The sequence below is a fragment of the Triticum urartu genome, chromosome 4A (genome assembly GCF_056163025.1).
Source record: "Triticum urartu cultivar PI428250 chromosome 4A, HENAU_Tu73, whole genome shotgun sequence".
Classification (NCBI taxonomy): Eukaryota; Viridiplantae; Streptophyta; class Magnoliopsida; order Poales; family Poaceae; genus Triticum; species Triticum urartu.
In genome coordinates this window covers 10,602,882-10,625,938 of record NC_141876.1, presented here as the reverse complement: position 1 = coordinate 10,625,938, position 23,057 = coordinate 10,602,882, and the positions used below count along the sequence as shown (strand labels likewise).

General features: G+C 50.9%; 1 protein-coding gene and 2 non-coding genes across 3 annotated transcripts; all 3 read left to right on the top strand.

The window, feature by feature from the left end:
• The first annotated feature begins 5,535 nt into the window (after positions 1–5,535).
• LOC125550208 (cation/calcium exchanger 1) lies at positions 5,536–7,761 on the top strand. Its single transcript, XM_048713152.2, has one exon. The coding sequence runs from the start codon at positions 5,733–5,735 to the stop codon at positions 7,482–7,484; it is 1,752 nt and encodes a 583-aa protein (XP_048569109.2). The 5' UTR covers positions 5,536–5,732; the 3' UTR covers positions 7,485–7,761.
• Positions 7,762–11,396: 3,635 nt separating this feature from the next.
• TRNAG-GCC (transfer RNA glycine (anticodon GCC)) lies at positions 11,397–11,467 on the top strand. Its single transcript has one exon. It is a non-coding gene; the product is annotated as a tRNA-Gly (tRNA).
• Positions 11,468–19,513: 8,046 nt separating this feature from the next.
• On the top strand, positions 19,514–19,584 carry TRNAG-GCC (transfer RNA glycine (anticodon GCC)). The gene has a single exon. It is a non-coding gene; the product is annotated as a tRNA-Gly (tRNA).
• Positions 19,585–23,057: the final 3,473 nt, after the last annotated feature.

Genomic DNA, 23,057 nt, shown 5'->3' with positions numbered 1-23,057 from the left:
CCTCCGTTTCTTTAAGGTGTATACTTTTGGGCACGGTGACCAAAGCAACAAATTATGCATACATTAGTACAAAATTACCTTTGTCAAATGTATTGATTACTGGCAAGTAAATCAGTTAAGCTTTGGAAGAAAGAGATACATGCAATCATGAGAAATATATTTTCCTTATTTTGCTATAAAGAGAGGTACAGACAATCGGGAGAAAGATATTTTCCTCTTTTCTATAGGGATAAAAAAGGGATTATGATGAATTAGAAGAAATGCATCTTACATTGTGAGAATTTGTAAAAAAAATAAATACACCTTATATAAAGGAACGGAGGGAGTATTATCTTGTATGCTTTGTCAATTTCTTCATACATCCGTACAGTGGGTTTAAAGTGTTGAAATCCCCAGTTGAAATTATGTACGCCATCCAATCCAAATTAATTATCTCTGCTTTAGTACAAATTTAGAAGTTATTCTTGTGTGATGGACATACGGGCATCTATCTCTGGAGTCTGGTGCGCCCCAAGGATCGGCCGACTAGGTCGGGACCGGCGGCACGACTAGTGGCCGGTTGGGGCGCGCGCGTCGGCGCTACACGGCACGGGTCTCCAGGTTTGGATCATCGGTTGGTGCCGAACGCCCAACCATCATATCGGCGACAAGTGCAGGCCGTGTATGCGCGCCAGACGTCCAAGGGTTAGCGCATCGCTACCAAGTCCTACTGCAGCCAGTAACTTCTTCAGCGTTGAGTCCACTCCAAGACTCGAGAGAGATGAAATGATCTATCCATGAACGGTACTACATAAAGGTTCTGATCCATGGAAGATCCTAACACGTGTGGGCTCGCATCCCTTTCTTATGACTCCATCATGGATAGGAGATGTAGATAATTGCGCTCGCGATCGCACAACGAAAGTATGTGTACTGCCATGACACTTCATGAATAGATTGAAAGTTTTTCTCGAAAAAAAAATAATAATCACAAGTTTTTCCTCGTTACGGGTGGTTAGGTCAAATAAGCACCCAAGATCGCAACCAGTACATGTCAAACCATTTTTTTATAACAACTTGTCAAACCAATTTGATAGTAGACATAATGGCAAGGCTGTATTTCCCACCCACTCTCGCTCTCGCCGCTGTCTGGCAAAGCCCATGCGGCGGCTACGGCTGTGAGATCATGTTCAGGGGTGGGCCGACGTGGACGCTCGGAGGGAGAAGGCGAGATGGCAAAAGAGATGCGTGTTCGAGTGACCTGCGTAAGGCGGTGCTCAACTACGGTATTGGTGAAGCCGCCGACGGCGATCTTTAGTGACAGCTCGGCCTGGCGAGATGGCAAAGGAGATGCAAGTAGACTATTTTATGATGACTCAATTTGCCAGATGTGAATTTGGGATAAAAATTGATTGCATCATTCTAAAATTCACATCCACTTTGGTTAGTGTGGTATTTAGCAAAACTGTACCGAAATAGTTTGATATTTACCGAAGCCGAACCTTATAGCTATCTCATAACATATGAACAATCGTATCAAAATCATATTTCTTTGGAGAGGTTGCCTCTTGAAGCATGGAAGATATGTTGGACAATGAAGCGGAGACAATTGGTGTTTGACGCCACTTGAATCTTTGTAGCCCATGGAACCCGTTGTACTTTTCTTTGATTCTCTGTTGTTCCTGCTTTTTAGAGGTGAAGTGCTTCTTCAACAGAGTCCTAGTGCGCTTCTTCACGGCTTATTAGCTATGTGACGATTGACTTTGGTCATGTTGTGTAGCCACTTTGGCTCATAATTCACCAGAGTGCTTTCCGTCAAACTTCTCTTCTAAGCGCTTTTGGTTCAAAAATTTGGACCAACACCTCTTTCTCTCTCTCCCACTCTCTCTCCCCCTCCCTCCCTCTCTCTCCCCCTCTTCCTCCCCTTCACAGAGTTGCCTCTAGAGTTTCCAACTCAAAAAAGAAAAAGAACACCAAAAGGGCTCCCTAGCCTTTCACGTACGCTCATAGGGATGGCAGTTTTGCCCATGGGTATGGGTACCCGCGCGTAGCCGACCCGAAAACAACGGGTATGGGCAAGACCTGAAGAGATTATTTACCCATGGATAATGGGTATACATACCCACAAAATATATGGGTAGGATATGGGTATGACATTGCGCCCATGGGTAACCCAATGAATACCCAGAAACAATTAATAAATGAAAATAACTCCTATGACATATGGGTCATCATCCAACTCCTATGGTCCACCCTAAGTCTCGATTCCTTAAATTGGCCATAGCTCATAGGGCCGCAATCACCTGCTCGCCACTCCTCATGCATCCTATGTGACTCGTTGAAAAGATGAAATCTTGACTCTTCGCTACCAGACTCCTATCCAACGCTCGATCCAGCGATTCCCCATTCCCAGCATGACCTCCCACTGTACCGGGTTTCTACTAACCGCCGCTCATACTCCCTTGATGCCTCCAAGAGGCCACCCACCATAGTAGCCTGTGTTAGTGATATACTACTCGTCCATGATCATTTGAAGTTTAAACCCATTTCTCTACATTTTAAAATTTTAAATTCTATATATTATATCCACTGGATACCCATTGGGTATAGGATACCCGATGGGTATGGGCATGGGTTCCAATTTATGCCCATGGGTATTGAAATGGGTGGGTATAGAAATTTTGTGTGGGTTTGGGTTTGGGTAGAAGGAGGTTGTACCCGCCCATACCCTGCCCATTGCCATCCCTATACGCTCATACGTTGGTTGACTCATCGTTCAAACCCGAACAACCATTAGCTAAAGAGGGGAAATCTTCCTTTTTTCCTTGACAAAACGGTCTGAAAGAGGACGTGGACTTCCTGGTGCTATGTGCCCCTATTAACAACAACAACAACATAATAATAATACATGTGTTAGAAAGACTGTTTTTTTTTGTGCTAAACATTGTTTAGATTTTCGTCAACATTTGAAGTTTCATGGTGCTCTGGAAAAAGGGAAACAAAATCAATGTTTCGAGAAGGCCAATTTCAAAAGCATCCTGGAGCACTGATTTTGTATTATCTTCTCGAAATGCCATGAATGTATTCCATCGGGACAATATGCAAGTAGGTAGCAAACTAAGCGATGCTTTTCTTTTCTGTGCACAAATAAGCGATGTTTATGGCCGATTTTTTTTCATTTTTTGTTTTATAGGGATCGGAATTACACCTTTAGATAGTTGCACAAATCAACAAGAGCCCTGTCCTCACGCTTTTTTTAAGGAAAAGCCTTGTAAGACCTGCGTGCAGTAGAGCAAAAGTAAAGCTCCTGTCTCATTTCTTGGGGGAGGGGGGAGGGGGGGGACTTGGGGATAATGACAAATACCACCTTGCTAATTGGGAGTTTGTTTCTGAGAAAAGAATTTTGGGGGCTTGGTGGTGCTTAACCTCAGGGATTTTAATTTGGCTTTGTTGGCCTCTTGGTCTAAAAGATGTTTTGTAGGTGGACACAAAAATTGGATTTCTCTGGTCAATCATAGGTATAACACAAGTAAGCCCAACCTTCTTTGGTCTAACACTAATGTGGGCCCAGCTTTCTGGAAAGGGATCACTTGACCTTTTGTGGGAGCCCGCCCCTCTATAAATGGCCTCTAGGGATACTACGCTGGAAACACAATTCGGGGATGTTTACGATATGTTAGCAGCAATACTGCACTGTTGCACAGATTTGGGGTTGTACACTAAAACTGAAGTTCATACGATGTGTGCATGAGACGCATTTAACTAAATGGAAGGAGCTGCTTGATCTTATTCCAGTTTACGTCCCTAATTGTGATGATGATTGACCCATTTGGGTTCTGGGGCCTTCTAGCACCTATTCGGCCAGTTCCTTTTATAAAATGATCAAATGGGGTAGGGTTTGTACCCCTACCTGGAAAAACTTATGAAATTTTTTGTTTCCCATAGATATTTAGTGTTTGTCTGGTTAGCTTTTAACAACACGATCCGAACCAGTGATAACTTTAGTAAACGGCGACAAGTGGACGATCCGACTTGTCCTTTTTGTGAAGAGGATGAGTCTGTCCAACGTATGTTTTTTGATTGCATTGTACCCGAAGAGGTTTGGAAAGATGTAGCAGATGCTTTTAGCTTCATGTTTCCGTGTGATATGTCTGAATTATCTACTTTGTGATGTGTCTGTCACAAAAACTCTGTGGTTAACATTTGCGTTTGTTGCTACCATTTGGACATTATGGACTATGCGTAATTATCTTTTCTTTCAGGGCGCGGTGTGGACAAACACCTGTATTCTTCTGAGAAGAGTGAGTGACTTAATCCATCAATGAAAGATCCTATGTGCGGACATTAAGTCTGTACTGCTACGGTGATGTCTCGTGTTGCTGGAGCGGCGAAGAGGAGAGCTAATTCGGATCAGCTGGAGACGAAGAGCTGAGCTGGTGCAAGGAGCGGTGAGGGTGGTTTTGCGCTCAAGGCACATTCCGGCCAGTTGGTTGATATCAATCTGTTATCCGTAATAGCTTAAGAGCATCTACAACCGGATACACCAAATCCGGCCCATCAAACACCCACGGACGCGTCCGGACGTGCTTGCAATGACCGGTTGGCCCACAAATTTCCTTCTCTACATCTAAATACCTCATAGTTCAACCCTCAAGACCATACAAAACATGCAAAAGAAACATCTGCTTACTACGTAGATCAACTAAACCTACACCACACTACTCACTATCGTCGGAGATATCCACTATCTTAGCTCCGGGTACATGGGCAACAGATGCAACTTCGGCTCCGCGTCGGCCTCCGTCTCCTCCTATGCATCCAGCTCGTCGAAAAGCGCATCGGCCTCTGCATGTTCTTGCTGGATGAAGCGCCGGTTGGACTCCACGTATGCCTCATCTTGGATGGATTTCAGGATGGTGGTCTACTCCGCCATCTCCGCCGCTTGGGCGAGCGCGAACTCCGACATGGTGAAGCCCGCAACCAGCTCCGGCTCTGTCGCGTCTTCCTGCTCCGGACCCACCCCCTCCATGGACCCTTCCTCTTCCTCTTGCTCCTCCTCCTTCTTCGGCGAGTTTGGAGGGAGGCCGGCTCCGACACAGGCGGCGCGCCTTGCCCAGATCTCCTTCTGCATCTGGAAAGTGGTGCTCCAACGTTAACATAGTATACATGATGTTGTTCCACTGGGCCATGACGAAGACAGGTGGCGAGGAAAGAGGGAGACAGAGACGAAGAGATATGGATGGGCTCAGACCGGAGGCGCAAAGGAGGATGAAGAAGATGTGACTAGGGCTAGGGGAAGCCGTGCGGCTTAAATAGCCGGACTTTAGCCTCGGGCGCGCGAGCCGGCGTATCCCCAACATTGCCACAGTTGAGGCGTGTCCACCGATCGCACCGTCCGTCCGGAGACACGGACACATCACAGGGCGGCACGTAGCACGGCGTCCACAGAGTCCCGGAGCAGCAGAAGAAGGAGCAGAAGAGCAGCGGTGGCCTCCACGTAGTACACGCGCAGAGCCCACGTTCCCACTCGAGCGCTCGTTCGCACCGTCGCACGCACACTTACTTAACTCGCAAGGACCCGACCCATCACAAATCCTCTCCACTCCTCCACTCCGTCCGAGCATTCCCCGACACCTCCGGCCGCAGATCCCTCCCGGCCGCCCGCTCAGCCTCAGCCTCTGCCCGCCACCGCCATGCCCTCCTAGCGCGCCTCCCTCCCCGCCGCCCGATTTAGCCCCCGTCCCCCTTCTTTTATGGAGCCCCCGCGCGGCCGGCGCACTCGCAATGCCGCCGTCCCCACCGCCTGCTTCCTCCTCCTCCTCCCCCTCCTCCTCCTCGTCCCAACCCTCTCCCCCTCCGCCCGCCACCACGCCGCCCCCAGCCTCCGTCACGTCGTGCACCGGGCGGCCCTCTCCTCCCCGTTCTTTGCCGCCAGGCCGCGGGGGGACTGCCAGGAGCTGCAGGCGCTGCACGGCGCGGAGGCCCGGTGCGCCTACCTCCTGTCGCACACCCCCTGCGCGCCGGCGGGGTACGTCGACTACCTCCGCCTCTTCTACTGCGGATTCGCCGGCGCGGGGCACCCGGCGGCGGGCTACGCGGCGTTCCTGCTCTGGCTCGTGGTCCTCTTCTACCTGCTCGGCGACACCGCGTCCGAGTACTTCTGCGCGTCGCTGGAGGGCCTCTCCGCCGCGCTGCGCCTGCCCCCCGCCGTCGCCGGCGTCACGCTGCTCTCGCTCGGCAACGGCGCGCCCGACGTCTTCGCCAGCGTCGTCTCCTTCGCGGCCGGCGACGGCGGGGACGGCGGCGGGGTCGGCCTCAACAGCGCCCTCGGCGGCGCCCTCTTCGTGTCCACCGTCGTCGCCGGCGTCGTCGCGCTCGCCGCCGCGGGGTCACGGGGAGGGGCCGTCGTGGAGCTGCGCGGGTTCCTGCGCGACCTCTGCTTCCTCTTCTTCGCGCTCTGCTACCTCGTGGCCGTGCTCGTGAGCGGCACGATCACCGTCTGGGTGGCCGCGTCATTCGTCTCCATCTACGTCGCATACGTCGTCCTCGTCTGGACCTCCCAGTGCTGCGCCGAGCCGGGCAAGCCGCCGCACGCCGACCTCGCGGCGCCGCTCCTCCTAGAGGACGACGACGACGACGACGTACCTCCGCTGCCGTCCTACTCGTCCAAGACCGCGCCAGCCTCCACGACGGCAACAGCCTGCCTGCATTACCTCGTGTGCGCGCTCCGCATGCCGCTGTACCTCCCGCGGCGGCTCACCATCCCGGACATCGCCGCGCACCGCTGGTCCCGGCCCTGCGCCGTGGCCTCCGCCGCGCTGGCGCCAGTCCTCCTCGCCACGACCTGGACCTCGCACAGCCCGGCGGCAACATCCTCGCACCACCACCACACCAGCGACGGCCACGCGATCCTCCTCGCAGGCGCCGTCCTCGGCCTCCTGTTGGCCGCCCTCGCCGCGGCGACCACGGACGCCGCATCCCCTCCCCGCGGGCGACGGCGCCGCGTGCCATGGCTTGCCGCAGGGTTCCTGATGAGCGTGCTCTGGGCATACACCCTGGCGCGCGAGCTGGTGGCCCTGCTGGTGGCGATCGGGTACATGGTGGGCGTGAAGGCGAGCGTGCTGGGCGTGACGGTGCTGGCGTGGGGGGATTCACTCGGCGACCTGGTCTCCAACGTGGCGATGGCGACGCACGGCGGCCCGGGCGGCGCGCAGACGGCGGTCTCCGCCTGCTACGCCGGGCCGCTGTTCAACACGGTGGTGGGGCTGGGGCTATCCCTCACGCTGGCGGCCGGCGCGCAGTACCCGGCGCCGTTCACGCTGCCGGCCGACTCCGCCGTGTACGAGACGGTGGGGTTCCTGTGCGCGGGGCTGGCGTGGGCGGCGGTGGTGGTGCCGGCGAGGGGCATGCGGCTGGACCGGGTGTACGGGGTGGGCCTCATCGTCATCTACCTCACCTTCTTCGGCGTCCGCGTCCTCGACAGCCTCGGCCTCTGGTTCGGGTAGCCATCGCGCGACTGCAGCAGACACAAGCTGCTCTGCTCCCGTCAATGGCGGCACTGTGCGGCGATGTACGTAGGCTTGTACAGTGGAGGGGGACACATGCATGGATCATCAGATGCTTGTACAGTGGTAGTATTAGCGCTAGCGATCAGCCATTAGGTGTGGATTACCGATGGATTAGCTAGTGGGTGTAATTGTCGATTGTTTTGGTTGGCATCAAAGATGATTTTCCCTCCACGGTACGTACCGAGAGATGAATACATGTACCTACGTATGGATCTGGATTGATTGCTCGGCCGGAGTTAGCTCGACGTTGCGATCGCCGAGTGAGCTCGCTCGATCTCGGACCACGTTTGGTTTTGTGTGGCCATCGATCGATCATCTGTGGACGACGGATCCCAGGATGTCGTCGTCTCACGAAAGCACGGCGGCCGTTTCGCCCGGCTTGTTTTGATAACTGGCTTGCCTCGTCATGCCTCCGTCCGTCCGTCCGTCCGTCCCTGGGATGGATTTGCCGGCGCCGACAGACAAAATCTAATCCAAGACATGAACACAGTTGCCCGATTCCGTTGCTTCCAAATTAGACTTGCGAGGCCGCCGAATCTAGCAGCATGTTAGTTTTGTTCCCTTAAATAAAATTAATCAGGCATGATTCTCCCTTCTTGATGTTGGTACTGTGCCAGTTTATGGCATACACGTATCGGGGAGGAGGGGGCAGGCACAATTTGGTGCTTTGCTCCTGTTGTACTGCCCTGCACACATGCTTTCGGTCCCCTTTGTTTATGCGCCCGCGACGCGCATACGCGGGCGGAAATAAACAAGGGTTCGGTTCGAGGACCGTCCTGCCCCTCCACGCGCTAGCACACGGCCCGCCCTAGCTCCACCCGGCTCGTCGTCGTGCAGTGATCCACGGGGAACGGTTGCTTCAGAAGGACGTGCTCAATTGTTCACCGACCCACGGACGGGCGCACGCAACCATCCTAAAAAAAAGTCGCTCATTTCGAATATTTCAAACATGGATTCTAAGCGAACTCAATATATTACATGCAAACTACTCCCCCGTTTCTAAATATAAGCCCATTTAGAGATTTCAAAATATGAACCACATACGGATGTATGTATACATATATTAGAGTGTAGATTGACTTATTCTGCTCTTTACATAGTCCATGTTAGAACCCGCAAAATGTCTTACATTTAGGAATGGAGGGAGTAACAAAGTTTAACAAGTTCAATGTATTTTACATCCCACCTAATCTAAACTAAAACCACACAAGATGTCCAATGGCGGCCTTGTAGGTGTGACCTCTAAGACCAGCGGCGTCGTCGTTACGTTAGTTGTAGAAGCCACCCCAACCGCGGCGGCGATCTTCTCCCGGCCGACGTCGTCATTCTCTTCTTCATCGATCGACTACTCCTTTACCAGGGACGGAGCGGGGGAGGATGACGGTCCCGACGGCCTGCGGCGGCGGCAAGTTGTCTCCGCCCGGCTCGGACTGGATCCAGAGCTCCCCGTGTTTGTGTCCATCGCCGAGCAGTCACCATGCTCGTTTGAGCTCCTTCTCCTCCATCATCTTCTTGCCCATCGCAGCATTTGATGGTGAGGGTTTTGAAAGGGTGGTCGCGGAAGCGTGAGAGTATTAAAAAGCGGTAGAGGCGGTGGTGCTATGTGTTGGGAGGGAAGGGGGTGTCGGTTTGACGTGGAGAACGTTCAGACTCTCCTCAAAAAATGCAATTCACATCTGGACACGTCAATTGCCATATTTCAAATCCATACAAACTCATGTAACTACGTCGGCACTCCTCAAAAAATACGATCCACACCCCTCAAAAAATACGATCCACACCCGGGCACCTCAATTACCATATCTCAAATCCATACAAACTCATGCAATTACGTCGACACGCACGCATCGTCCGGCTACTCCATCATACTACACTAAACATGCCATCAGACTATCAAAATTTGGCGTGTTTGGCTATGGTGGAGTTCATCCACGACTGCCCTTGCCCTTCCCGGCGCCCTTGTCGTCCTTCTCGCGGAAGTACCGGTCCAAGACGCATACGGATCGAGCCGGACCTGCTCGTCGCTGGAGGTGTCCTCGCGCGTCGTTGTCCATCTTCTCCTCCTTCGGTGGCTGTTCGTCCATGGCACGAACCGCCCGATTCTGCTCTCGGGCGAGGGCGCGCGTGTTCCTCCGCTGTCGTTTCTTCATAATGCGGGTGCGGATGGCTTCCTCCTCTGCGGCCGCCCACGCCGCTGCATCAGCCCGCCGCCATTTTCGTCGCGATACGGGCCTCGGCGGCCCTTATCCTCTCCTTCCCATGGCGGGCCGCCCGTTCCCGGTGGGACTCATACTCTGCCCGGCCGGTGATGGGGAAGGAGAGGTGTTTCGGCCGGCACCACGAGGATCCAGCACTAGAGGACCCGAGCGCCCGGTGAGCCAACGCTATGGCGTCGCGGCGGATGGATCCATCTGTCGGCCAGGCGGTGTCCTCCCGGGAGCGGCGGAGTGCAATGTGAACTGCCATTGCCTTCTCCAACCCACACGGGACCACACCCCAGTCGACGGATTCGGGCTAGTCAGAGTCCGATCCGCTGCCTGCGATGGTGAAGAAGTCCGCAAACCGCCGGAGGTGAGCTCGGGTGGTGGAGGGGAGTGGAGTGAAGTGGCTAGAGTTTGCTCCGGCGAGAGGATGGGGACGAATATAAGTGGGGATGGGTGGTCCAGTATGGACCGGGTCCGACGTGGCGGGTGTCCTCGAGCGTCCTCATATCCGCCTCATATTTGAACTGGATATGGGGGATGCCGGTCAATCTGAGTGTTTCAGGCCCGTTTGAGGCATCCGTCTGGATCGAGAAATCGTGATCGGGCAGCCCGCTCAGACGTATGAGGCGGGTTCAAGAAAGATCCGATGTAGATGCTGTAAGGGTCTGGGTTAAAGGAGAGATGCCCGTGTGCTTTTCCTTACCTAGCAGACGGTAAAGCAAAGCATAACAAGATCTGCTGCAAATGGTCCGGCGTCAAATAAGTATCTGCTGCTTTGCTTCGGCTTGAGTCTTGCTCCGGAATTTCGTCCATGGCATTCTTCTCTGAACCGGTGACTTCAGTTTATATATGTCGGTAAAGTTGGTGCCGACCTTTCCCATTTGTTGATGGAGCACCAAACCCAAACTCTCGCGTCTCCTGGGAGGGAGGGAGGGAGGGAGGTCCGTCGACGTTGAGCTGACCATCTCCCTCCCCAAAAGAAAGGAGACGGCAAAGCAGGGCCGGTCGGTGTCTCCTTTTCATCCCACCCCACCCCTTGGCAATTTGCCCGTCGCCGTCACGCGGTCACACGGTGAACGTACGTATGGTATACTCTACAATGGAGCGGTAGCTCTCACGCGGTCTCAAGAAAAGACGGCGCAATTAAACTGGAGCCACACACGTCGCGCAGGAGCAGGCCGGCGATCGCTACCGGCAGTCCGCAACGCTCTGCACCGTGCATGACCAGGACGACGACGACGACGAGACGACGCTACCGGCAGTCCGCAACGCTCTGCGCCGCGCATGACCAGGACGACGACGGCGGCGACGAAAAGAAGAAACCGCTGCGTGCGTTTGAGCGTTTCAAGTCTCGTACGTACAGCGTAATGACAATGACACAACGTTTTGCTTTTCTTGGGCGATCCGCACCGGATAGAGTAGAGCAGTGCCAGTACTACATGGGCGATGTGACGGTTGCCGGAAGAGCAAAGCGAGCCCAAAGACGATCGATGACGGTTCCCTCTTTCTTTCCGGTTTGTTTGGCCGGTGAGCCCCTGACATCGACGCCGTGTTGCATCCTGGTGGCACGGCTCGTGTCATTTTGTTTCTTGGCTTCTTCTTACTATTGTTATTATTGTGGTCCCTTTCTTAGCGTTGCATGGAAGCACCAGTGGTCTAGTGGTAGAATAGTACCCTGCCACGGTACAGACCCGGGTTCGATTCCCGGCTGGTGCAATGCATTCCCTCTTTTTTATTTGCCATTCTCGTTTTTTTCTCCTATTATTTGTTGTGTTTTCACCTTCTTTTCAGTGGCGCTGTTTTCACATGTCCTGAGGAACAACTTCATACGCGAACTTGTATTCTTTTTTGAGAGCCGAACTTGTATTTGTTTGTTTTGAGAAATCTGACGATAGTACTAACTTTGAAGCCTAAAAACCGCCTGCGACCAGACGAATATTGGCTGACAAACAAACAAGCTGGGCCATGCTTTTTTTTTTTTGCGGGGTAACAAGCTGGGCCATGCTACCGCACCTGCAAAACCGAAACGCCCCGTGAGGAGGAGGTACGGCCTGCAGAGCCCAAGCCCCACCACCAGATTCCCAGGCCCACCCGGTCTTGCCGTCTGTGCTCACTCACTCATCTGCAGAGCCCAAGCTATGCCAACAACATACTACGTGTAGACGCGCAAAATTTGAATGAATTTAAACGGACACGCGTCGCCGTCCGATATGAATGTACGCGCAGGCGCCGGATTCGCTCGCGAAAAATAAGAGAGAGCACGGCTCGCTCTAGGTGGCGCGCCATTTCATCATCATGGTGCGGGAGTACATCATTTCCAGTAGGTGCTGGCAGCAGAGGGACCTCGCCACGCTACCTCTGCCTCTAGCTAGCTAGGTAGGTGGTTGGGTTGGGACGGTACTGCACATCATCGTCCTGCTCGACGACTGCTCCACTCTACTCGAACGTTTTCAAGGCGCGCGGAGACGGTGACCGGAACCGGCAATGCATATGCATAATATCATGCAGCCAGTACTCCGGCAAGGCTGACATGGCAGCATTTCGTGCATCGGCTGTCTGTCTCGCATCTCTCCGTGTTTGGTTGCGCGCCCTGCAGGCAGACTGCAGCGAACCTTAGCCTGCCTTTCAATCAAGGGATCTTAAGGGCATGTACATCCGGACTTGACAAATCTCCCCCCTCCTCCCCCCGCACGCCACGCGGGCACGTCCGCGGACAGTGTCCACCGGCCTCTCATATGTTGTGCCACATATTCACGTGCTCGAATTTCGATTCTCAATCCATGTAATCCATGCACGTCGATCATACAATACAAACTATTCGAATTCAACGGGTTAAAACAAAGCCAAAGCAAATCATAGTTCAACAGACCGGACATTGCCAAAATGAAATCAATGTCCGAGCGTGACACATGGATTCGGATCACTGCCCGGGAGTCTGATCCGAGCGGAATGCGTCATGCTCGTCCTGCTCCGCCTGCATCCGGGCTGCCTGCACCACCTGCATCCGGGCCGCATGATCTGCTGGCGCCCTCGCCACCTCGTACTCCCCACGGTCGTTGATCTCCTTCTTCTTGTCCACAAGCCACTTCTTTGTATGCCCATTCAAAAGGGTTTTGTCCGCCAACATGATCTTCGCATCCTCCATGTCCCGTGCGAGTTGCAGCCTCTCCTTCTCAAGCTCAATCTCGCCAAATGTCTTGGCTTTTTCGAGTTCCCATTTGATAGCTGCTTGTTGCTTCTCCAGCTCGATCTTATATAGTAAAAATAACTACACAAATTACATCATATGGATCACAATCTCATATGATCATTATATTGAAGAACATGAGAAAACATACCAAGTACCAACTAATACAAACCCGTAGTCTAAAGGTGCACCACCTGAAAATCATCATGGGAGTAGCATGGGCGATGAAGATGAGCAAGGGGCCGATTCTCTTCACCGATAGAATACATGAGTGTGGCTTTAGATTGGACCCTCTCAAAACGCAAAGTGATGGCAATGTTAAGTGTGTTTGGTTGCATTCTCATCTCAGCATAGTTGTTCCTTCTTCGTGCATGCTCAACTCAACACCCCTCTTCATGCATGCTTCTAGTGTATTTGTGTTGAACTAGTGTGGACTCATGCACCCTCCATACACCCTATCAAACACCCAAAAGTGGGTCGAGAAGGAAACTTTTGGAATCATACATCCTACGAAACACACCCATATAGAAGAACTTGTCAGTAGAACTTGCACACGTCAACTTTTTTCTTTGGAAAAATGTCCAAGGCCATATATTGAGCATCATGTGTCCCTGCAAACAGACCTATATAAAAAGATAAAATTCCAATCAAATTCTTGGGACCGAAGTCTTCTTCCTCCTGCATCCACCAGCGGCGCGCCATGAGCGTAGCTTGATGCTGCCTCTGGGCTCTACCTCATTGGAGCAAACTTTTATAAACACAAGAACTTGTAGAAGCGGCAACCGGGAAGTCATCGATGTAGACCAGGAGGCGCCGACGATCGCGATATGTGAAACAGATCATCGTCCGGAGAGGAAAACGCCAAGACTACGAACGTTGGGCGAATCCGTTGGAAACCTAAACCGACCCGGTGCTGGAAGGCCCATCGGAGACACGACTTTGTATGCCCTCCGCAGGTGACAAGCACATCAACGAAATGGGGAAAGGGCGGTGAGAAAATTATTCTCAGGGACAACGTCGCCGCCGCGCCGTCTCAAACCGTGAAGTCTCCCTAAAGAAAACCTAAAAAAATCATCAATGCCGGTGCACGATAGGTCCGGGTATGGCGTCGAGTTCGCTGCCTTCAAGGGCACATGCAACGACGCCCTGTTCTCCGGTGACCTAGCCAGGCCGGGCCGTCGTTGAAGATCACCGTTGGCGGCTTCACCAATACCATCGTTGAGCACGCCTTACGTAGATCACTCGAACACACATCTCCTTCGTCATCTCCCTCCGAGCATCCACATTGGCCCACGCCTGAACATGAACTCCCAGCCGTAGCCGCCATGTGGGCTTTGCCAGGCGGCAGCGAGAGGGAGAGAAGATGGGAAATGGATAAGGTGGCATCAACTCTATAATTGGGCTCTTCTCCGTCTATGTGAACTACTTCTAATGTGTTTTGTGCGAATATGACTATACATAAATAAGATTCTTTCTTGGAATAGCTCATAAATGAAGAGTCTAGTATGGACAAGAGAGACGAGCATTGAATCATGATCATACATGAAGACCGAGGCAAGCACAGAATAATAAATACTAAATTATACTCCCTTTGTTTTTATTTACTATGCATATTAGGTTTGACTGAAAACAAACTTCGTAAAGTTTGACCAGGTTTATAGAAAAAATATAAACATTTATCTAAAAAATCAAAGTGATGTGAAAGTAGATTCAATAATGAATCTACTGGTATTGATTTGTTATTGTACGTGTTAATATTTTTATTTATAAACTTTATCAAAATTTACAAAGCTCGACCATAACCAAAACTAATACACGGCCTAAATAAAAACGAAGGTCTAGTTTGGTAGCACTGTTTTTTTTAAACTGTGGTATTCCAAAACCTCAGTTTTCCAACGCGGGGACAATGAATACCTCGGTTTGTCCAAAGCATTGTTTTCATCTGTTTCTTCAAAACCACAGATCCGTTTGGCAAGTTCTGTTTTACCTGTTTTTTGACTGACCGCAACTAACTCAGCAACACCCAAGGAGCTAATCTTTTTTTTTTTGCAATCACCCAAGGAGCTAATCAGCGTGTAAAAAGTAAACACGGCCATGCAATGCATGCAGCCATCACATGCAAGCCAAGTCGAAGGGAGTAGTAAAGCAGAGACGATACGTTCGTGCGATCGCGGTGCAATTATTTGCCTTTCCTATCGATAACGTATTATAAGAAGGTATCTGTAAAAAAGGGGATTTTTTTAGCATCAGTATAGACACAAGCGCTCATATACACGCGCATACACTCACCCCTATGAACGCACATACGCACACTCTATCCCTATGAGCACCTCCGAAAGACTGAGCCGGCATATCATCTTGAGATTTACAAAGTCATCGTAGGCACCTCGTCGTTGACGGGAACGTCTCCTTCCACTGAAAGCTCATCGCCGGAAATCCTGAAATAAATGCAGAAATAATGCGAGCAACAGGATTTGAACTCTGATGGGTTGGGGATACCATTGTCCACCTAACCAATTCAACCACAGGTTGATTCGCAAAAGGGAATTTTTCTGTAAGAAAGGGAGACGAGCCCACATGTGGCATGACGTCCTATGATATGATCTCAGGACCTTTATGTACCGTCCACGGACGAGATCATTTCATCTTTCTGAAGTCTCAACACGTACGGCCTAGGTGGACTTCGCGCGATGCTACTCGATGCTTAACGTGGCCTCAACGCTAAAGAAGTTACTCGTCGCTCTAGACTTGGTAACGATGTGTTAACCCTTGGACGTCTCGCGCACACACACGGCCTGCACCTGTCGCCGATATGGTGGTTGGGCGTTTGGCACCAAACCTGGAGAGCGGAGAGCCGTGCCGTGCCATGTAGCGCCGCCGCCGCGGCGCGACGTGCGCGTCCCAACCGGCCACTAGTCGTCACATCCGTCCGTGCGTGCCTTCGGCCAGTGTCCGTCCGTTCCCGCCCGCGTCTCCGTCGCGGCAGGAGAAGGAATCCTTGCCTGCCGTGCCGCCGGTCCCGACCTAGTCGGCCGAGCCTTGGGGCGCACCAGACTCCAGAGATAGGTACCCACCCGTAGGACCATACATCCACCCATCCAGGAGATGGAGGAGAGTGGAGGGCGCCGTCCCGTGACCATGGCGCGACCGCGACGTGCCGCCGCACACGTACGTCTGCTCGGCGTGGGCTCTCTTTGTCTGCGTTGCATCCTTCCGGGAGCTTTTGGGGTGGTGGCGTGTCGACCGATGGCCACGCGTGGGGAAACGGCCGTTCCGTTGGCTTTTGGTTCCGGCCGGGGCCCTCCCTCGCCCGGTGCACGCGCGTGGTTGGTTGGTTCGGCTCGGTTCAGGGCCCCGCGCCGCATGCAGCGGCCCGACGTCACGGTCAACTGCGCGAACAAACTGCACGCGACGGGTGCAAAGGCTACTAGGTGAAACGGAATATATATGTTGCACGCCAATGGTTGAGCACCAATTTGCACCCGCGGATGAGGTGCAAAATTGTTGCATTGACGCGTCATATCAACTTTTCTTTTTTTCTTTTTAGACAATGACACAAATTAACTAGTGCACGGTGCGAGTAACCGAGCGGCAGCGGCAGAGCACCAATTTGCACCCATGACCGACCATCCCCAGACTTGCATGTTTTTTGAATATTATTTTGCTCATTCAATCCTTTCTTTCAAAGGCAATAGAGTACATTGTTGTGTGCGTGCGTGTCACTGTCCAACTGATTGAGGAATGCCAGATGGAGCTCAAGATACGCAAGTAGAAGGTACGTAGACGCTAGCACACAACCGATTTAACCACATTTAAACACCCATCGGCCCTAGTGAAAATTAAGTAATCTTTCACGTGTGGTTTCGTCAATCCGGGAGAAAGGGCCGAATGTATGTGACGGCGAGCGGCGCCTCCGATGGAGTCTTTTTGCAAGGTTCTCCATTTTCATCACGGGTGGAAAAATGAGAGACGTGATTGATCGGAATCCCAAACCGAGTAAAACAAAGTGCCGCCATCGCAGTTCGTTTGTAGTCAGTGTCCTGGTAGGCATCACAGTTCTTTGCATGAACCTTAGTTTCCTTTTCTTCTCCACGCACTCCTTTAATCATGAAATGAGTGCCCTATTTATTTTTAGTACGGTCTCGAACACGACGTCTAATTACAGATCATGTTTAATAGATGTATAACATTAAGCTTTTTCGAGATAAATGTAAACTGGTTACGCGTGGCCATGCAGAGTCAAAATATAAACATTTCGAGGCAGCTGTCAACCTGTGAGCTTGTACTTTTTGAATCGTTTCTTTCAGTACTATATATTGATGGGGCCGCACCGCTGTCATCCACCACACAAATGGGCAATGGATAGCAACATGCATGTAGCAATTTACGTCAAAATATTGCAAAACACACCCCCTCTCAGCTTGTGCATCTGAGGTGCCGGTGAATCCGCGGATCCGCCTCCACTCCGCCTGCCACTCCAGCAGCCGGTGCCAGGGAGGGGAGTCCTTGTGCCTCGACTCTTGCTAGTAGATATGTAGGGTTTTAGTCATCGACCGACACTCGAACAGATGGCAACATTCTTCTCCAAGTAAGTCTTCCGGGCCCCAAATCTTCTCAAGTATGGCTTCGCCCCGCCGAACATCATGTGCGCCTGTTCTTTGTGCCGCTGCGGGTCGACGGCGTCAAGCTCCACGGATTTGGAGAGGCTACAACCTAACCATCGTGTGCCTCACATTGAGTCGGGGAAACGCAAGGAGGTCGCCATGCACGGCGGCAGTGCTCTGTAATCTGAACACCACAGATGAGTTTGGCAACGCTGGAGGGCACGTAGATTGCGGCGACGGTGGCGGCATGGCCTCCGTGAGAGCTCGTCGCTCGAGGGAGGTTCAGGGATCGTAGAAATGCTCTCCCTCGCGCACTAGGCAGATGCGGTGCTTAGATTTATCCATCGGGTGTGAAGATGGATAAGGATGACCTTTCCACGTAAACAAGTCAACTGTTAGGACCAGTCAATGTATACCACATCAGCAAAATACGTTGGATATAATAACGGTGACCGTAGAGTGACACATTTATGCAATCTCAGTGATCGTATTCTGACACTTCTTGAATACAGTGACCAAAGTGAACTCTAGGATCAAGTTCAGGTACCATAGATGTAATTTACTCTGAAATAAGTATGTGCTGCTTTGCTTCGGTTTGAGTTTTGCTCTAGAATTTCCTTGGCTGAGCTGGTGACTTTTGTACCAGTAAAGTTGCGGATGAGCTTTCCATCTGTTGATCGACCAGCAAATCCAGACCGTCATCTCTCGCCTTGGGAGGGAGGGAGGTCGACGTTGAGCTGACCATCTCCCTTCCCAAAGGAAAGAAGACGGTAAAGCAGGGTCGGTCTCTCTTTTCCTTCCCGAGTTTTGCTAGAGCTACGGGTAGATTTATACTGAAGCAAGCTTATAAGTGAGTTGTCAACTTGTCATTACAAATAGGAAGGAAAGAAAGGCCCACATCGTGAATTTCACGAGAGAGTGGCTTAATAAGGATGGGACGCGTACACCCCATAACCCACTTCCGTGAAACCATCCCGTACGCCTAGGATTTTCGTTTCTTCCCCGCCCTTTGGCAACCAATTTGCACGTCGCCGTCACGCGGTCACACGGTGAATGAATGTATATACGTAGTATAAGGATAAGGAGTACTAGTAGCTCTCACACGGTCTGAAGAAAAGACGGCGCAATTAAACTGGAGTTACACACGTCGTGTGCAGGAGCAGGCCGGCGATCGCTACCGGCAGTCCGCAACACTCTGCACCGTGCATGAGTGCATGACGACGACGACGGCGACGAAACGAAGAAACTGCTGCGTGCGTTTGAGCGTTGCAGGCCTTCCTACAGTGGACGGACATGGACACGACGTTTGGCTGCTCTTGGGTGCTCCGCACCGGATAGAGTAGAGCAGTTGTAGTACATGAGCGATGTGACGGTTGCCGGAACAGCGAAGCCAAGACGATCACGGTTCCTCGGCTGAACTGCTCCGTCCGGAGTCCCTCTTTCCGGTTTGGCCGGTGAGCCCGTGACGTCGTGTTGCATCCTGGTGGCACGAAAAAAATTTATATGAGACCAGATCTCATGATTAGCAGAGACCCGTTTTGATAGCTGACACGTGGCATGCATAAATCACAAAGCATCTAATCTTTTTTCTCCTGATTTTAAATGGGGTGAAGGATGTTTAGTGATTTGTGAATGCCACGTGTCATTCATCAGGATAGGTCTTGCGTGAGACCTGATCCCATAAAATTCTTTTCCTGGTGATCTTCTCGCGGACTTAGCCATTTTGTTTCTTGGCTTCTTCTTGTTATTATTAATCATTGCGGTCGCTTTCTCATAATCTCATTTGTCTCCGTTACCGCGGGAGGGAGGGCCTGTGTCCCTGTCACCGGCTCACGCCACTGTTTCATACTACTACTGCGGTACGCAGCAAGAAGAAAAGAAAACAAGAAAGTTGTCGAGCGAGCTCAGTACTAGTACGCTCCAAGTAAGTCAAGGTTAATGAGCGAGCTCAGTACTAGTACGAGCATGGAAGCACCAGTGGTCTAGTGGTAGAATAGTACCCTGCCACGGTACAGACCCGGGTTCAATTCCCGGCTGGTGCATTATCTCTTGTTTTTTTTTCTCCTACTATTTGTTGCGTTATCACCTTCTTTTCAGTGGCGCGTTTCACCCACTAGTAAGTGTGCACATGCAACGTACGTTTATTTGAATTAATAAGTGTGTGCACATGCAATACGCATCTATTTGGATTAACATATTATACTAAACTTAATACAAGACAATTTATTCATAAATTTGAAATTTCCCTATAAAGTACACGATCTCTTATTTCTAACTCGTACAAATAATAACATGTCTCCTGTATTAAAAGACCATCCACTTTTCTCAATGTATAAAATTCAAAATTATTTAGAAGATTCATCATGATTCTTTATGTGCACACATTTATGCAAGTATAGTCACACATGAGAATGTCACTTAGGACAAGCTAAGGAACCGTTTCAGTGCCAACAAATTCCAGTCAAGAACTACACAAGATCGTCATGAATATATACAGAGAGAAGTGACCTCTCTTTCTCCGAGATTGATCGAACAACAAGTTTTTGTATATATCTATCCGACACTACTACATATATACAATATAACATCTTTTATAATCCCTAACATCTAAAATCAATTTCAACTTCCACATGGCATTCTCCGTCTTTATGTATGACATGGTCAAGAAAGAATCCCGCCAATTCCTCTTGAATTGCTCGTATGTGATCATGTGGTATGAGTTCATTCCGCATTTGTCACATCTAATTTAAAGAAGTGGGTCAATACATATATATGAAAGAAACTCAACACAATTGATGGTAATAAAATAAAATTGTGAATATTGTTTATGTACTAAATGATATGAGAATTTACCATGACCACAACATATCCTACATTCATCATCATCATAATCAACATGCAGTTTTTGCTTCTCTTGTATGTAGTCCAAGTCTTCTATCAGGAAAACATGTTAACTCAATTGTAGATAAGGACGGTATAAAAATGCTCATGTAAAATTACAATTGCCATGTATTTGCTGGACAAACAAATACACTTATGCAAATTTCAGGTTTTTTTAGTAAAACTTATGCGAACTTTAGTTTTTTTTATTAAAACTTATGCAAACTTTTGGGTTTTTTCAGTGAAACGTAAGTTCATGACTGCAAGTAAGGTCTTGGTTCAGCGAATTTGTCTGTGAGTTCACTATGTAGTCGTGAGTTGGCCATGTAATAACCGGTAGTCAGTACTTAAAAAAACAGGGATGTCTGTTGCAGGTACGCGAAAATCAGTGAAAAAATAAATAAATAAAGAAGGTGAATGTCTCTGTGTGTGCTCCAGGTGTGCGTGTGGTGCGTTCGCGTGAAGGCGAGCGTCTCTGTCATTCAGGCATGCAAGCGGCCGCGGCGACCGTGTCCTCTCACCAGCTGGGCGGCATTGTCGATGCAGGTGAGTCAGTCGTCCAGCTTTGAGGCGGCGGCCTCCATGCACCGGGATTAGCTTTGTACGACGTCGTGCACGCGCGAGTACCGGACAAGCGTGTCCAACAAAGCAGCACGCGTCAGAGTTGAGGGAGTCGGCGCTGGCTTCGGGCGAGTGAGATGGGGCCGTGATTAGCTTCACCTGCTGCACAGTGGCCGAGACCTGCACCGCCTTGGGGACGATGATGGTTGGCGACCAGGAGAATCTACATGCATGGCTGTGGGGGCAGATTTTGGCCCGCTTATACTGGTCCAAGATACTCAGCGTTGCCCCCACTTGAAGGACCTCGGCGGTGGGTGGTTGTCAACGTGGGTGTTGTGAATGAAGCTGAAGTCGATGCGGATGCCGGTGGTTCCCGGAAAGCATGCCCAGGATGTGGACGAAGTCGTTGCAGTCAGTAGAAGTGTGTTCGGAGGAAGCCGCAGCTCCTCCTCGCGTGTCTCCCATTGTGGCTCGCGTGAGTGGTGGGCTGGTGATGGCTGGCGACTCGCGATCACGATTCCCTGATAGGAGACGATAGAATGCGCTCGCGATTAGTTTCCTAATAATTAGATGCGTTCGTGATTAGTTATCTAATAGGATGCAGCCGTGATTAGTTTCCCAATAATTAGATGTGTCCATGATTAATTTCCTAATAGGATGGCTCGTAATTATTTTCCTAATAATACGATGCGCGCGTGATTTTTTTCCTAATAATAGGATGGGTTTGTGATTAGTTTCCTAATAATTAGATGTGCCCGTGATTAACTTGTTAATAGGATGTGTCCGTGATTATAGTTTCCTAATTGATCAGGCATGGACTTTCATATTTTCCTCCGCGGTGGAGTATGGTCAGTCAATGTAAATTGCTAAGTGCACACAGAGAACAAATTCGGTTAAGCCTAGCCGTTAGATTGAGTTTAGTGGGACTAATCATGCGATGGTAATGTATCCGTATGTTTTGTGAGGTGTACTTAGAGAAGATAATGTTTGCTTTTTTATAAGTAGTATAGAAAAACCACCTGCGACCAGGAGGAATATGGCTGACAAACAAGCTGGGCCATGCTGCCGCACCTGCAAAACCGAAACGCCCCGTGAGGAGGAGGTACGGCCTGCAGAGCCCAAGCCCCGCGACCAGATTCCCAGGCCCTAAATGTACGCGCAGTGTCGGCGATCCGGTAGGTGCAGGCGCCGGATTCGCTCGCGAAAATAAAAAGAGACGGTCGCTGTAGGTGGCGCGCCATTTCGCAGTGCAGTACGTACTAGTACACACGTCGCTGGCAGCCATGGACCTCGCTAGCTCTAGCTCTTTTCATAGCTAGGTGGTTGGGTACTCGGAGTCGGAAATCATCATGCCGCTCGACTCGCCGGCGACGGGAGGAGCCAGGAACGCATATGCATGCACCCAGCAAGTGCTGCGGCAAGACCGGCCGGCAGTGTCACTGACTGATCGCCCGCAACAACAACAACAACAACATTGTCGCCGACTGATTCGGTCCCTCTCCGGCAGTTCGAACTCGCCTCCTTAACATCGTACCCGCTCTCTCGTGCTCCCACTCACGGAATCTGACAGCATTTCGACCGGCGTTTGCCCGTGCCCCTGCAGACATACTGGAACGAACCTCAGCCGCGGTCTCAATCACAAGGGTTATACACAAACGACGAGGAATTCAAACTTAGAATCCCGTTTGGTCACCTGGACCATCGAGCCATCAAGGCTACCGGTGACATGCAATGCAAGCTAGGCTACGGGCATGCAAAGATGGGAGCGTCTAGAACTCAGCTGAATAAGATATAGTTTGGTCTCATTCAGCTGACATCAGGATGACATCATCGACATCATCATGTATCAATATTGGTATTTTTTACCTCTGTGATCGACCACGTATGCCTAGGCTGGTTTTCTTTCTATATGTGCGTGGTCTGGGTAGATAATATGGGCCATTAGAGCATCTACAGCCGGGCGTCCCAAACCCGCCTCATATGCCCGGACGGGGCGCCCGATCACTGACCGGTTATGTTTTTCTGACCCAGACGGCCCCCTTAAACGGGCCTTAAACACCCTGGCTAACCGGCA